Consider the following 16,173-nt stretch of genomic DNA (forward strand, 5'->3'; position numbering starts at 1 on the left):
CCTGTTCTCAGCTGTGCATGGAGTCAGACAGAGCCTGGTCTTTTCCCTTTTTCTTTTCCTCATTAAATCCATTGTGCTGTGGAAGTGGCTCCTCCTCTCTGTGCCCTGTGTTTGTTGGGCAGCGCCTGGTGCCCACCCCACACAACATCCCAGGAGTTCATCTTCTCTCCTGCCCACTGAGAAAGGTTTTCCTGCACCCCACAAAGTGCTCTGCAGGCTCCTGCACAGCAGCAATCATTGTTCTCAGCTCTGTAGATCCCAAATGCTCCTGGGCATTGCTGCACTCGTGTTATGAGGTGAAAGCATTGAGGAATTTTCTCTTTGGGCTCTTTACTTTGAACAAGCAACTGACAAGAATAATTGATTTTAAGAGGAAGTAGAACTTCCACCTGGCAGACAGGCAGTGTTCAGGGGATGTCACACTGAATGTCCTTGTCACCTGCTGCATTTCTTCTCACTGCTTCTCTTTTCCTGTCGGTAGGACACTTTCCCAAATATCTAAGTTCCAATTTTTGTAAATTTACAAGGCTAAGATTTTGTGAATTCCTCAGAGAACATAACTATTTCCATCAACCTTCACCCTTCAGAAATTTGTTCTGTCTGGGACAGTGTGCTTTAATATTTCACTGTTCCTATAGTGATCATTATTCTTTAATTCCATTCTTTGGTTTTGGCAATGGCCAAATCGTAGATGGGATGAAGATTAAGATGTGGGAAATGCAAACTTCTGCCTCAGCCAGTTAAACACAGAGTGAATTCTAGGGCATGATTCACCTGGCTGGAAGGTAGGTTGCTGAAATAGCCAGGATGAATCACACTCCAGATGTGTTTCTTTCTCTTCACTGGCTATCAGGGAGTCCAGATGTCTCCCTCAGCTGCAGTGTGGGAGAACCTGACTTTATGGCAGAGGAGTTCTTTCCAAGGATTTCTTTGGCTGAATATCTCTGACCACAGCACTAAGCTCAGCCTTGAAGCCAAGAGACGTGAACTTTGTGCAGTGAAGAGCTCCTGTGTTGAATTCTCTGAGAAAATAATATTTCATGCTGACCTTTCTCCAGTTTGCATCTCCTGCTGCTGCAGATGTCAGGTTCTGTCTCCATAACCCTGCCCTGAGAGAGCTGGATGGCTCCATGGATGCAGCAAGATGTCTTGCAAGATAAATTAAACTGGATCTTTTAATTTGAGGCCCTGACATTCTCTCAATGGGCTCAGCACGTGGCATGGCTGGAGCTCCAGTTCTCGCTGTCCTTTTGGTACAGGCTGAGCTGGATTTGTGTTCCAAAAGGGCAAGGCTTGCTTGCAGGATTCCTGGGATGTGGATCCCTTCCCTGAGCTGCGAGCAAGGGCCAGGGCTGGGCAGGGCCCTGCTGGCACTGATCAGTGAGAACCAGGGACTCGGAGCCTTTCTCCTTGAGATCAAGAACACCTTGCAAAGCCCCCCCAGCTCCTGACATCCCCTGAAAGCACCTTCCAGGCCTGTGTGTTCACAGCACAAAAGGGCTGAGGTGTGACCTCTGTCCCTGTGTGTCTCCTCAGAGCTGGGATTTGTGCCTCGGGCTCGGCAATGGATTTTTGCAAAGTAGGCTGGGAGGGTTTGAAGCACAGTCCCTCTGAAGTTTGGGCTCAGTGACGTTTCTGTGGCAGTTTGTGCCCAGAACTGGCTGTGTGTGAAGTGACAGCAGAGTCTCTGTCAGCTGGAGCAGAAGCAGCAGGAACACGGCTCCTGCGTAATAGCTCTGTTCCTGGTTCCTCATCAGTGCAGAAGGGACCGAAATACCCAATGGCATTAACAAAAGGAACAAGTGTCAGGCCAACCCAGTTCATTTTTTGACAAGAAAACTGATTTTCCAGCCAAAGAGAACGTACTCTACAGGATTTACTGAGAGGAGCTGAGTGCAGGATCCCTGTGAGCCACGGGTGGGAGGTGGCTGTGGGGAAAGGGGGACATGTGAGGCATTACTGGGAGATCTCTGTGACACTGCAATAAATATTTCATGCTGTTCCACAAATCTCTGGTAAGGTCCCTTTGGGAATAGTATTTGCAATTCTGGTCATCTGTGTTCCAGAAAAATGCAGGCAGGGAATGTGGAAGCCTGAAAGGGCTGGTGAAGTGCCTGGGGAAAGGAAAAGCTGGGGGCTGGAAGGGCAGAACTTCCTTACCTGGGAAACCAGACCTGGACAGTGTCCATAAATATGGCAGAGGGGAAGCCCTGGGGAAGGAGAAGAGCTCAGTCCTGGCACAAGAACAGATAAATGGTACCTGGTCTCAAATGTATCGTGGGGTTTCTTCAGCCCTGAAGTCTCATCCCCTCCAGATCTGTCCTGGGGGTCTCTGTGCCTTAAACTGATCCTTATTTATGAGACCATCCAGGACCCCTGACTGGGAGCAGAGCAAGGGGTTGTGAGGAGGCACTGAAACACCTCTGAGCATCCAGCTGTTGCACTGGGGTCACAGTCAGTCTCTGTGACTGTAACTTCTCCAGATGTGGCTCTCCTGCTTTGCTGAGCCAGCTCTGGGGTGATCTGGGGGTCCATCACCATCTGACGGCAGCTGCTGCTGGTTTGGAGGGACCCTGTGGTGCCCAGCTGCCTCCAGCTGTGTCTCAGAAGCCCAGATGTGGGATGGCGCCTCAGTGAAGCAGGAGGTGCCCTCAGCCAGGAGTTCAGCCATCCCCTCAGGGCTTCTTCTGTGCCTGGTCCAGGACCTTGTGAGGCTGGTGTGGCCAATCCCCTGTATGACACACAAAGGGGACAAAGGTTTCTTCTGCAGCTGATTTTGAATTAGAAGGGACAATTTGTCAAAGTGGAGGTGGGAGGAGCACAGCTTTGCTTTGCTGCCCTCTGAGTGGATCTGTGTGGGTTTGGAGGATGAAAGGCACTGCCAGGTTAAGCCTTGTAGGTCTGGCTGCTTTGTGTGGCTGACTCCACAACTGCAGGGCTGGGACTGCAGCTCCAGCTGTCCCAAAGCCAAGGAGATCAGAGTTGTAAAGGAGAGCCAGCCCAAGGCAAATGGTAAATGAGGCCCTTTAATCTGTTGACTGGATTGTCTGGATGGCTTCAGTGTTCTCTGTTGATGGTGAGGACCTGGAGCTGTGCTGAAAGGTTTCCTTGAGGTTCTCACTGTGCAGGCAGTGATTATCAGGGGTTTGGGGATGCCAGACTTGTATTAGGAGCTTCTCCACTTGCACACCCACAGTGAGGGGTTATTGTCTGTGTGCCTGTGTTCCTCCCCCAGCTGAGGGGGCTCTCAGAGCCTCACCACAGCAAGGTCTGGAATGGCCACAGGGTTGAGCTTTGCCCCTGTGAGCTCAAACTGGGACCTGGAGGCAGCCCAAGCCCATGGTCAGGGTGTCTCAGTGGCAGAGCTAATGAGCCCAGGATGGCTCTGATTAGCACATGGGGAAAATCTGTGTTTGCTGGGACAGCCTTGGTGCTCAGCACAGAGTGCCTGCAGTGGGTAACACATAAACACAATTTGTTGCTCTGTTAAAAGCACACAGCTGTCACTCAGAGGGGCAGGGGTGTCCTGGCTGTGGATGGTGGTGTGGCAGGCACCAGTGCTGGGATGTTCCCTCCTGCCAGCACAGAGCAGGAGTTCCATGGCTGTCACAGAGGGGACCTGGGCTGTGCTGGTGCACCTCTGAGGCTCCATGAGCTCCACAGAGATGGTCCTGAGGTCCTGTCACACACCAGGCTGGCCTCATCCAGTGTCCAGGGCCCACAACCTGCTCCATGCAGCCTCTCCCCACAGCCTGGAGCAGCAGGATTGCCCTGGGCTGTGCTGCAGGCGAGGCTGGGCAGGTCAGCAGTGTGTCACAAGTGAGGGGTGTCAGTACATCACCAGCACTAAAACAGGCAGCCTCCAGTTTCAAAAAAACCTTTCTAAATATGTGCACTAACTTTCAAAAAACCCTTCTAAATATGTGCACTAACTTTGAACAAACCCTTCTAAATACGTGCACTAACTTTGGTTGGATCTGCATGGAAAGCCTCTGACATTTCAACCAAAGTGAAAATTCCTCTGCAGGACACCATTGCTTGTTTTTGGGCATTGCACATTGTGTCAGTGGAATTGTCCCTGGCAGATGTGCCTGTGTGGAGTGGGAGGGGAGGTGCCAGGCCTGGGGGACACGGACACAGCACCTGGAGCTTGCCTGGCATGGCTGGCAGCAGGATGAGGGCAGGGCAGGGCAGGGCAGGGTGGGGCTGCCATGGAGATGTGGTTTGGCTGCGAGCTGTGCTGCTGTGCATGTGAGGGGCTGGGGCTGCAGCCATTCCCTGACTGTGCCTTTCTCTCCCCAAGCTGATCAGTGGTGGTTCCATTGTCAGTGCTGAGGCAGTATGGGATCACGTCACCATGGCCAACCGGGAGTTGGCGTTTAAAGCAGGAGACGTCATCAAGGTCCTGGATGCTTCCAACAAGGACTGGTGGTGGGGTCAGATCGACGATGAGGAGGGATGGTTTCCCGCCAGCTTCGTGAGGGTGAGTGATTTTCTGCTTTTTACTCCCTAAGGAACCCCTGCCCATGCTCACGGATTCCTCTCACTCAGTTTTTACTGTGTTTGTTCTCACTGATGCTGATTCTCACTTCTTGGCCTGTTTTCTGTCCAAAACATGGGCAGCAAAGAAGGTTTCTGCTTGCTGCTGCCTCTCCAGCACACAATTGTTTCCCCTCTGATGGCCAGTGCCAAGAGGGAGAGATCCATGACTGGAACTGGAGCTGGGCTGGCCTAAAAAAGTCTATGCTGTTACTATGGCCCAGGATAACAAATTGTGTTTGGTATTTTGGGTATACAAATTGTGTTTGGGATTTTGGGATAACAAATTGTGTTTGGTATTTTAAGTCTGACCCTGGAGCCAATGGTGGCAACAAGTCTGGAAAATGGATTTATGTCATGTGTGATTGAGGTGAAAACCTTCTTGCAGAAACACTCTCACCTGTGTCACTGACACTGTGCTGCAGCTGGAAAGGCTGAACAGAACAATCTCATTTTGTTTGCTTAATTTAAACACTGAAATATTCTGGGCCAGTTTAACCTCTCAGTGCACAGACCAGTGCTGATTTCTTTGTGATTCTGGGGAAAAGATTTAACAGCCCTTTGGTCTGGTGTCACAAACAAACAGTCTGCAGGAGGTTTAAGAATAGTCTGGAAAGCACTGTTCTGTCTTTTTAAAAACACACCAGAAAAACAAATGAACCAGTGTCTTTAGGGCCCCAGCCCATGGATCATGGTCTTGGCTGAACTCCCCATCTCTCCCTACACTTTCCAAAGGCTGGGAAGGTGGTTTTAGAAACTGGGGAACAAAGGGGAGAGGAATCAGTGAATCTCAGACAAACGTCTGGAACAAATCCTGGATGCTCATCCTTGGTGCTGAGGGTCAGAACAGCCTGACCAGGCAGGATTCTTGCCTGTTCTGTCCAGGATCCCAAGGAGAGCAATCCTCCATCAGCTCTGCAGGAGGCTGGCTTGGCTCTTCCATCTGGGAATCACTTGTTGAGGGCAGCAGGGATCGGACACCTGCCCTTTCCCTTCCCAGAGGGGAGCAGTGCCTGGCTCTGCTGCCTTAGTGAAAATTAATATTTAAAAACAACAGTTCTGGTCATTTTGTCTGCAGGTCTTGAAGGGAGGCTGGGGAGAAAGATTTGCCCCTCAGGTTTCCAAAGCAGCTGAATAAGGAATGAAAGAACTGCGAGAAGAGCAGATGATCACTCATCATGAGCAGGCTGCGTTTTTCTCTGTTGTACTTTGAGCCCTGCTTTTTTAAGATGATGCCAGAAAACGGCCTGATTTAGCCTGGGTGGTTCTAGTTTTACTTGCAAAATAATTGCTTTTCTTTCTATCTGTATTTCTCTTCTGCAAGCACAGAAGGAAAAGGGAGCAATATGTTGCATAGAATATGAATAGTATTCAAGTGAGGGATGTCAGACAGAGCAGACAGGTATAAAGCCAAATAGGATTAATTTCAGGATATTTCAGACTTCAGGCCTCTTGTAAGTACTAACAGGAGTGCAGGAGAAGATCACTGCACAGTTGGGCTCCTCTCAAAGTCCTTTGAATCACTTCTGAGGACAAAACTGGGCTGGGAACCCAGTTTGCAATGAGCTGTCTGACGCTTCTGGCTCTCCAGCCAGATCATCTGAAAACCTTTGGCAAAGCATTTGGCACTCACAAAATCTCATAGCAGGGAACTTCACATTTGCAAGTGGAGAGGAAAACAGGAACCTGCTGATTCCCTTGGCCTCTTTACATGACAGCCAGGGGTGGCAAACAAAAAGGCTCCTGAATTCCCTGCACACACAGCAATTGTTGTCTCCCTGCTCACACCTGCACTAATCCTCTTAGTACCTTGGGGCTTGGGTAGAAGGAAGGTGGGGAGAGGAAACCACAGAGGGTTGGGAGCTCAGGAACTTTCAAGGAGAAATTGGATGGATAAAGCAATGTTTATGTGGGAGAAGAGAAAGCACAGCACAGGAGAAGGAAAATTTGGAGCCAGCAGGGAATGGTGAATGGTTTCTGCAGGGAGCTGCTGCACCCAGGGAGAAGGTCATGAACACCCCTAAGTCAGAAAGGTGGATGAGAACTCCAGAACTAAATTTAAGACCCAGCAACAAGCTGGGTTTAGACAGGTGAAGGTGTCTGGTGTATTTTAGTGCCTGTTCTGAGCGCACTGGACACCCACAGGGCACAGCTGTGGTGGCTGCACTGTGCCTTTGAACATCCTGTCAGCTCCCAGTGCTCTGACAGGTTGGGAGGTACAGCTGAGAAAAACCAGCAGGAGTTTCAAACAAGATTTCACATTCTGGTGGTGGAAATGCCACTTTTCCCCCCTCTGTGGATGGCAGAGCCTTGGGCTGTCTGTACATCATGGGCTCCAGATGAGTTTTTGCATAACCAGCACATTGACACTGGCTCAGAAAAGCAGGCTCAGTGTTGGGAGGGATTTACAGCACAGAATTACAGTCCAGGACTGCCCATGGACCCCTTGTTGTACCTTGAGGTCTCCTTCAGAAAGCACAGCAAAGTTTTGATTGCAGAGCCTCTCATCAAGGCTCCAAAATAGCCCAGGTGAGACACTCCAAACACAAGAAATCAAATGGCTTAATGTTTGGGCTCTGACATATTTCCACTGCAAGAGAAATAAAAAGAGTAAAGCTTATGGATGCTGTGCAGTGGAATCTCTCCTCAGAGACACGGCAGAGTGCCCCTGTCCTGGGCAGAGAGGGGGATTTATTCTTGTGTAGAGCTCTCCTTGGTCTCTTTGGATACCAGACTGAGCTTGCAGAATATATTTCTTCTCACTTCAGCAATGCTGAGTCTCCTTTCCTTATGTTGCTAAGCCAAGGTAAAGAGCAAAACTGGGGCTGAGGAGCTTTTACTGCAGCTTCTTGTGGTGCCTGGTGTCTGAAGAGGGGAAGAAATGGCCCTGCCAAGGAGCAAGGAGGGGCTATAAAACCCTCATGGTCTCCTCTTCCAGGAGAAGGTGCAGGGGTGGAGAAGTGCAGGGGTGGCAGTGCTCCATGTTCTCTCTCACCCCTGCCTTGGTTCCCCCAAGTGTTGTAATTTTAGATTGATTTTCCTGCTGAAAAGCTGCCTTTGACCCACTTTATTTTCTGCTGCTAAAGGAGAAGTGCTGGATAAATTGGAGTGAGCTTTTAAGGCACTGTGGAGAAGGAGACTCTGAACCCAGAGCCTGGTCCCAGTGCCTGGCTGCTCGTGCCTTTACTGGGCAGGGGGGTTTAGCTCTGTGTTGCAGGTGTAATTCTCCATTTTGCTGCCCCATCTGCTTCTTTTTGCCTGTAAAATCTGATTGTATCTTGTTGAGCTCATCACTCACCTGCTTTCCCCCTCTGCAGCCCTTGCATTAGCATTCCCTCAGAGCCAGGGCCATCAGATTTCCCAAAGAAAGAGGATGGAGCTGCAGTCAGAGCCTTCTGAAGGAGATTAGATTCTCCTGTGGCAAATCCAGCTCACAGATAGCTGTGCTGGAGGCAGGGCCCACACAGGCAGCACTGCTGGGGTCAGCCTGAGCTGCAGAGTTTGGGGTTCCTAAGGGCAGCTTAGGAGCACCCCAGGCTCCCTGTGCCACCTGCAGCCCACACAGGGCCTCAGAGGGTCACACACTGTGCCCTTCCCTGGACAGGCTGGTTTGGAGGGGCTAAACCAGAGTTTGGAGGGGCTAAACCAGAGTTTGGAGGGCTAAACCAGAGGTTTGAGGCCTTTCTCTGAGTCAGGCAAAGCAGGCAGGAATCTGCACAGCCCCTCCAGGCACAAACCTTCAGAGCCCCTTCCCTGGGCCTGCCCTTCCTCAGCCTGGCAGGGCTCTGAGGGAGCTCTGAGCTGCTGCTCTTCCCTCCTGTGTGCCAGCAGGACTTGGGCTGTGGGAAATGGGGGGCTGAGCCCTGATTCCTGGGGTTCTGATGGAGCACATGCAGTTTGCTGCAGTGTCCAAGCAGTTTTGGTCCCTGCTGGAGCTGCAGCCCCTGGGAATGTGAATTTGGATTGCAGGGAGGGAGGACAGGGCCTATTCTCTGGAGCTGTTCTTGTTCCCCTTTCAGGGATACAGAGCCTGAAGCTGTCCCTACAGGATCCCCTGCTTTCTCCTTTCCCGAAATGACTAAAGGGTGTTTCTCACCATGGGTAAATGGAATTTCTGAGGCTGGGAATGAAAGTTTTAGGGAGGAGAAGAGCTGAAGAGGCTTTACTGAAGCTGGGGTCAGTTGGAGGGAGGAAAGAGAAGGGAGCCTGTGGGCTGGAAGGTGTGGAGGGCACCGAGGCTGGGGGCAGATTACTGAGGGAGAAATTCAGACTGGGGAAGAAAAGAGTGGTGGGGCCACGGGAGGCGAAAGCACCTTGCTTCAGCTGCCTTTCTTCTGCTGCCAAATGTGCTGCTCCCTGTCCTGGAAGAGGATGCAGGAGATGCTCTGGGCTTCCCAGCAAACTGCATCCACATTCCCAGCCCGGGAGACAACTAAATAAACTATTTAGTGCAGTACAACAGGACAGGGCTGGGGATGGACAGGGATCAGGGTGTGACACTGCACAGGGGTGTGACAGTGCACAGATGTGTGACAGTGTACAGGGTGTGACACTGCATGGGGGTGTGACACTGCATAGGGTGTGACACCGCACAGGGTGGGGATGTGACACTGCACAGGTGTGTGACACTGCACAGAGATGTGACACTGCACAGATGTGTGACAGTGTACAGGGTGAGGATGTGACACAGCACAGGTGTGTGACACTGCACAGGGTGTGACACTGCAGAGGGTGTGACACTGCACAGTGTGTGATAGTGCACAGGGGTGTGACACTGCACAGGGTGTGACACTGCACAGGGTGTGACAGTGCACAGGGATGTGACACTGCAGAAGGTGTGACACTGTACAGGGTGTGACACTGCACGGGGATGTGACACTGCACAGGGTGTGACACTGCACAGGGGTGTGACACTGCAGAGGGTGAGGATGTGACACCGCACAGAGTGTGACACTGCACGAGACTGCAGACAAGGACACAGCCCTGGAAGCAGGCAGGGAGGCAGGACAAGTAGCAGATCCTGTGGGAATGGAGCTGCTCTGCTGCAGGGCAGGGTTGAGGCTGGATGAGAGTCCTGAGGCTCTGTGCTTCCATGGATTTCTCAGGTTATTGGAGCCTCTGGCACTGTAACCCCTGTCCTGTACAATCCAGATTCCCTGGGATGGCAGCAGCTCTCTGAAGGATGTGTGTGTGTCATTAATCTGCCACATTAGCTAATTGGGAGTGAGAATCCAGCATGGCACATTATCTCTGGTTGTGTCCTTGTGAATATCCAGTGGCAGCAGGTTAATCATCCAGCTGGCTGGGAACATGTTTGCTTTGTTGTGCTTTCTGATCATTATGAGGTGATCAGGCCTTGGTGCCTGTTGAAGGGAAAAGTCCTCTCCATCCAGTGCCTGCACTGAGCAGGGTAAATCTGCAATGATTGAGGGCAGTGCTGCTGGCCCAGTGCCATTTGGGTAAAGCTGCAGGCTGATAAATTGTATTTACAGAAATTTTATATCATAGAATCATAGACTGGTTTGGGCTGGGGGGGACCTTAAAGCCCATCCAGCGCCACCCCTGCCATGGCAGGGACAGCACCCACTGTCCCAGGGTGTCCCAGTGTCCAGCCTGGCCTTGGGCACTGCCAGGGATCCAGGGGCAGCCACAGCTGCCTCAGCACCCTCACAGGGAACAGTTTTTCCCCAATTCTTAATGTAAACCTACTCCCTTTCAGTTTAAAGCCAAGTTTGGGTAGGAAGGGATTTTAAGATTCCTTGGGCAGGGACACCTCCCACCATCCCAGGCTGCTCCAGCCAACCTTGGACATTTCCAGGGATCCAGGGTGGGCACCTGTGCCAGGGCCTGCCCACCCTGCCAGGGAACAATTCCCAATTCCCAGTATCCCATCCATCCCTGCCCTCTGGCAGTGGGAGCCATTCTCTGTGTCCTGTCCCTCCATCCTTGTCCCCAGTCCCTCTCCTGGAGCCCCTGCAGGCCCTGGCAGGGCTCTGGGCTCTGTCACACCCTGTCCCAGGTCACTGGATGTGTCAGGCACGCTCTGCCCTCAGGGAAGCTCTGGTGGCTCTCCCCATGGAAGGCTCTCCTTGCCCTCCACTTGCCTGAACAGATTTTCCAGGAATCTTCTCCTTGCTGGGCCCTGGGGTGAGCCTGCCTGGCCTGGGGCTCCCTGGCTCTCCCTTTTTTCCTTTCCAAAGGATGTCACTCATGGGGAGCATGAATAAGCCCAATGCAGCCACCAGCTCTCCCTGGCTCCCAGAAGTGCTCCTGAGGGAAAAGGGCCTTTTTTCTGTGATTATTTTACTTTTATCTGCCTCTGCAAGTTCTTGCATTACACAAGAGCTGGTCATGACTTCCCAATTAGGGTTGAATTTTGGAACAGGACTTGGAGCCTCATGATAAGTCTGTTCCTCTCCACATGGAGGGGGCTCTCAATGGGAACATCACGTAGGACCAGCATTATGCAACTTGATTTTTTTTCCTGTAGTTTTTACTGATTTCTTTTGATTAATTCTTGATACAAAGTGCTCAGAACGGCTGTCAGGGCTTGGTGGTTTGGTTGCTGGGTGTTTTTCATGGCCTGGGGGGGGAAGCCCTCCCAGTGCTGTTTTATTTTACAGTCCCTGATGTTTTCCATTGCAGAGGTGTTGAAGAGACCCTGGATTTATTATTGTTTGTATTTATTTTATTACTGTTTATTGTTTATTATTTATCCCTGGAAATCCCCATAGGGATGGCAGCCACCCATCCTGAGGTGGGATGAAACTGGGAAAAACAAGAGTTCTCAAGTTTCTTTTCTAAGAATGGAGATGCTTGCCCTGAGAGGGAGGGACAGCTGTGCCTTTGTGTCCCTTTGGAAAGATGGGGAGCACACAGACCTTTTCCCAGGAGTGTGATCTCAGCTGTTCCCCACAGGAGGGAGGGAAATTCAGGCATTTTTGGGAGCCCCAGGTGTGTGGAACAGAGGGATGACCCTGTCAGAGGTGCTGGGTTAAAACAGGAGCATTTGCAGCTTTATCCAAATCACTCAATGTGACATTGCAGAAGTTTTGGGGCAAGGCCAGCATCTCCCCAGTGTGGCTGTGCCCCCTCACTGTCACCTGTACTCCATCACTGAGGCCCAGGGATCCAGCCTGGGCTGGTGGCACTGGGACAGAGGGCACAGTTAACCCTTGGAGTGCCACCTCCCCTTGGCCCAGCACGGCCCAGCTCCCCCCAGGGCTGAGAGCTGCAGGTGCAAACACCCAGGGCTGGCTCACCAGGTGCTGCTCCTGGGTGAGAGCAAGAGTCTGGTGATGCATTTCAGCCCATATTTCAACAGCTCCATCAGTTTTTCCATGATTACCCCTGAAATATTTTCATTTTCCGTGATTATCCCTGGAATATTTTCATTTTCCATGACTATCCCTGGAATATTTTCATTTTCCATGATTATCCCTGGAATATTTTCATTTTCCATGGTTAACCCTGGGTTTGGGTGAGGAAACCTCCTCCAGCTGCAGGGACTGGCCCAAGGTCAGTGCCACAGCTGCCACTGCACCTCAGCTTTTATTACTCATGGTCCCAACTTCAAATGATGCCCTGGAAGAAGGATCCTTGCTGGAATTTCAGAGAACTTCCGAGGTTTAGATGGAAACAGGAGTGTTTGAACAGCACTGTGGGATTCATCCTTCCAGCCGCAGGGGCTGGAGGGTGCAGGGTGGAAGCACCTTCAGCTTCCTCTGGAGCTGATAAAATTGTTGCATTTGTTTTTAATCTAAGGCAGAAGTCATCTAGAGTAGAAATGTAATTTTTTTTTTCCTTTTGGGAACATGGATTCTAGCAGGAAGGAGCAAAAATTTCATTAAAGAAGAAAGCAGGACTCCTGAGATTTGCAGATGAGGAAGGAGGGAGTGTTCCTGCTGTGCACAAAAGGCAGTCTGAATTTGAGGAATCCTGGAAGTTTGTAAGTTTGCTATCTGCCTTGGAGTTTCAAAGCCTTTAGGATTCATGACTCAGCTTACACACACATGCCTTGTAATGATTAGATCTTTCTGGCTTTTTTTTTTAAGTGAAAATCAAATTTTTTCTCGGGATCACCTGACTCCAGGAGGCAGAGCTTTAAAAATGTGCTCTGCTGCCAAACTGGCAGGAATGTCATCAAACTTGGTAACAGGCTGTTCCTGTTGGGTTTGGGAAGGCTGCAAAATCCCTTTCTGTAGGAGGGGAAAAGCAGGGTGGGAAGGTATTTTAAACTTCAACCAACAGGGTTTAATCCCCACACTGCTCCTGCTGGATTTTCACATCTGTTTGTTGGAATGCCAATGGAGCTGCCACCAGGACATGTCCCTTGCACGACTCCCTGTGCCATTCTGGCCTTCCCAGCACCCATTTTCCCTTCTCAGAGTGCCCCCAGGTTTTCCCAGCACTGAAATTGGTGGCACTGCTGTCAGTAATTGCCCCTTAGGTCCTTACCCTAACAGGGACATTGCTCAGCATCAACACTTGTTTAATTTATTTAATTTTTATTTAATTTTTATTTCTTTTCCAGCAGAAACCACTGCTTATGTTCATGGGGTGTTGCTCTGCCTCACTGGACCCCAAACCTCTTCCAGAGGAGGGTGGGCTTGCTGAAAGAGACACTTTTCTAGCCAGATTTTGGGCTAGAAATTTTTTGTTTTTCTGAACAAGAGCCATTTGTTTCAGCATGCTGGGAGAGGTTTTCCATGCTGGATTCCTCTGTATTTGGTGGGATTGGATCATCAGCTCCCTCACAGTGACCCAGGGCTCAGCCAGGCCTCCCAGTGCTGACAGAAATCCTACAAAACCCCTTTCTGATCCCCCAGATTTACAGCATCATTAACATCCTGCTAAAAAAGAGATGGGTTTGGGTTTTTTGGTGTTTGTTTTTTTCTTTCTTGGCCTTTACAACTCCCTGTGGGAGGGCAGAACGTGGGAGCTGCAAGAGGTGGTTTAGCAGAACAGCTGCTGGTTGGGAATGCAGGGAAGGAGCAGGGGCAGGTTTGGAGGTTTTTACTTTCCTCATTTACAGGAACACTGCCCTTTACAATCTGTGCAAAGCCCAGTTTAAACTGAATAATGGGGAAGCGGGAAACACTATTAACATTGAAAGGAAGCCTGAAGATCAGGTTAATGATGCTGCCTGGTTTGCTTGTACTCTGTGTGTGGACAGTTCCACTGCTCAGAGGAAAATGTATTTTTAGTTTGAAAGTCCCCAGGATTTGGGGACTTCAAACACTGAGGAGAGAAATTGCCTCATTTCCATCACAGCTGAGGTGGTCTGTGAAAGACAGAGGTATTTCTGTCAGCTCGAAGTTTTATTTAATGTTTGTTTACAAACTACCCTGAGCCCAATTGGAGTCAATCAGAGTTATTTGAAGCAGCTTTTGTGGGAAAAGGTAACAGAAGGAGCCCTTGATCCGTATGGTGTGTGCAGAGCACAGGCTGGTTCAGACACACAGGGGAGAGGTGGAATTTGCAATTTCTATGGATGCTTTTTATCTGATATTGGAAGGCAGCTTCAGTGTGCTGAGAACACACAGATCATTTTTCACTGCTTTTTCTAATTTTCAGTGCCCTGTGCACCTGTCCCAAGCTGCCCTCAGCCCCCAGGTTTAGGACCCTTGCTCAGGGGTGTCCATTCTGCTTTGGGGTGCCATGCTTTGGGGATCCCAGTGCTGGGCTGCTGAGATGTGCCTGAGCCAGGAAGGCTGTCCCTGTGAGCTGATGAGGAAAGCTGCTGAGAAATGGAATCAGGGCTCCCTCAGAGCCTGGGAGGTCACAGAGCTCCAGAAGCAGAGCCCAGAGCTGATGTGCACTTCAGATCTCTGGAGCAGCCAGATATCTCCGTATGGAATCCATATGGACACATCACCTGGAATCAGTCCCCTGGGAAGGGCTTAGCCCTGCTCCCAGAGGATCCTGTGTTCAGCTGGGGGTGGCAGGAGCTGGGACAGTGTGCTTGCCACCAGCACTGCAGTTTCCTCAGGCTGCCCTGTCTTACTCTCAATTGCGAGCTCTTGGAGCATTCACTCATTCACTCATTCACCCTGTCACAGGGGGCTTTCACATTTGGGGTCAGAGCAGCCAGCACTGCCATCCCCAGGAGATGGGGAGTGTGTGGGGAGCATTTGGGGCTGGTTGCACCAGTATGGAACTGGGCAGGGTGGGCTGGGAGCTCTGTGCACCCTCCATGAGTGGATCCAACATCTCCCAGAGCCCTGCAGCCCTGGAATTATTGTTGCTGGCAGTGATCCCTGTGCCTGCCTCTGTCCCCAGCTATGGGTGAACCAGGAGGATGGCGTGGAGGAGGGAACCAGCGAGGTGCAGAACGGGCACCTGGACCCCAGCGCCGACTGCCTGTGCCTGGGCAGGACCGTGCAGAACCGCGACCAGATGAGAGCCAACGTCATCAACGAGATCATGAGCACCGAGCGCCACTACATCAAACACCTCAAGGACATCTGTGAGGTACCTGGGGCTGGGGAACCTCTGGGGGCTGGCCTGGGGCTGTTCCTACTACATCAAACCCATCAAGGACATCTGTGAGGTACCTGGGCTGGGAACAGGACATGGGGCTGGCCTGGGTCTGTCCCCATCACGTCAAACCCCTCAGGGACATCTGTGAGGTACCTGGAGCTGGGGCACACCTGCCCATGGTGAGGGGCTGGCAAGGGCTGAGCCTGGGTTTGTCCCTGGGTGATTTGGGAACAAGCTGAAGTGTCTGAGGACTGTGTCTAATGGAGGAGCAGCATCTGTCAATATGTATTGATAGTTCTGAGAATTTCCTGCTGGATCTGATAATTCCTTTAGTTTGTATTAACCAAAAGTGCAATTTCCTGACCTTTATTCCATAGCTCTTTGACTAAAACATGATGAGGTTGAGATCCTTCAAGCAGCCCTCTTAATTAAAACTCAGTGCCATCTACTTTTGAACTTGTGATTGAGGAAATTAGGTTGTAATTAAACCAATCAGTTACCCATGTCATCTGTGCCTTTCATGTCGGGTTCACAATTTCCCCTGGCTCAGGATGGCCCCCATTTGCCTTTTTCATGGCGAGACTGAGGGCAAAACGTTCCCACCATGGGAAATGAAGAAGGGAACCAGCAAGCAATGGACTTTAGTGACTGACCCCACAAATCCCCAACCTGGTTCTTGTTCATTAGGTTAGAATTAACCCCTACAACCCCTTAGGTTCAGGATTAGTGCCCTGAGCAGAGCCTGTGGTGCTGGGTGTTTGGGAAGGGGAACACGCGGCTGTGTCAGAGTTGGGCACTGTGTGTGGAGATGTCCTTATCACTGAGAGGCAGAAGTTTGTGAGCCCTGAAATCAAAGTCTGGGGATGGCTTTCGGCTCATCCCTCGCAATGTTTAGGATTTAGTGAGCCTGTGCCCAGTCAATGTGGTGAAGCCCCCTGGGGATGGTGCTTAGAGGAATGTCTTCCTCCCTTCATCCTTGCTGCTTTTCTCCCAGCAAGGCAGAGCAGCCATCCAAAAAGCATCTATGACACTTTTCAAATATGGAAGAGCCTTGGGATTTCAATTTGGGAACAAATGAGCTTAATTTCAATGTGCTATTTCAGTCAGAGAGCTTTGCATTGGAGAAGGGAAGACTGCAGACACTTCTCCACA

General features: G+C 50.8%; 1 protein-coding gene across 12 annotated transcripts in view; it reads left to right on the forward strand.

The window, feature by feature from the left end:
* ARHGEF9 (Cdc42 guanine nucleotide exchange factor 9) overlaps positions 1-16,173 on the forward strand; it is a 212,301-nt gene that overhangs the window by 141,707 nt on the left and 54,421 nt on the right. For all 12 annotated transcript variants that reach the window (XM_074551324.1, XM_074551325.1, XM_074551326.1 and 9 more), the window contains 2 exons: positions 4,304-4,483; positions 14,821-15,012. In XM_074551324.1, coding sequence (XP_074407425.1) covers positions 4,304-4,483; positions 14,821-15,012 — 372 coding nt within the window. The remainder of the gene's footprint in view (positions 1-4,303; positions 4,484-14,820; positions 15,013-16,173) is intronic.

Source organism: Zonotrichia albicollis, chromosome 14 (assembly GCF_047830755.1).
Source record: "Zonotrichia albicollis isolate bZonAlb1 chromosome 14, bZonAlb1.hap1, whole genome shotgun sequence".
Lineage (NCBI taxonomy): Eukaryota > Metazoa > Chordata > Aves > Passeriformes > Passerellidae > Zonotrichia > Zonotrichia albicollis.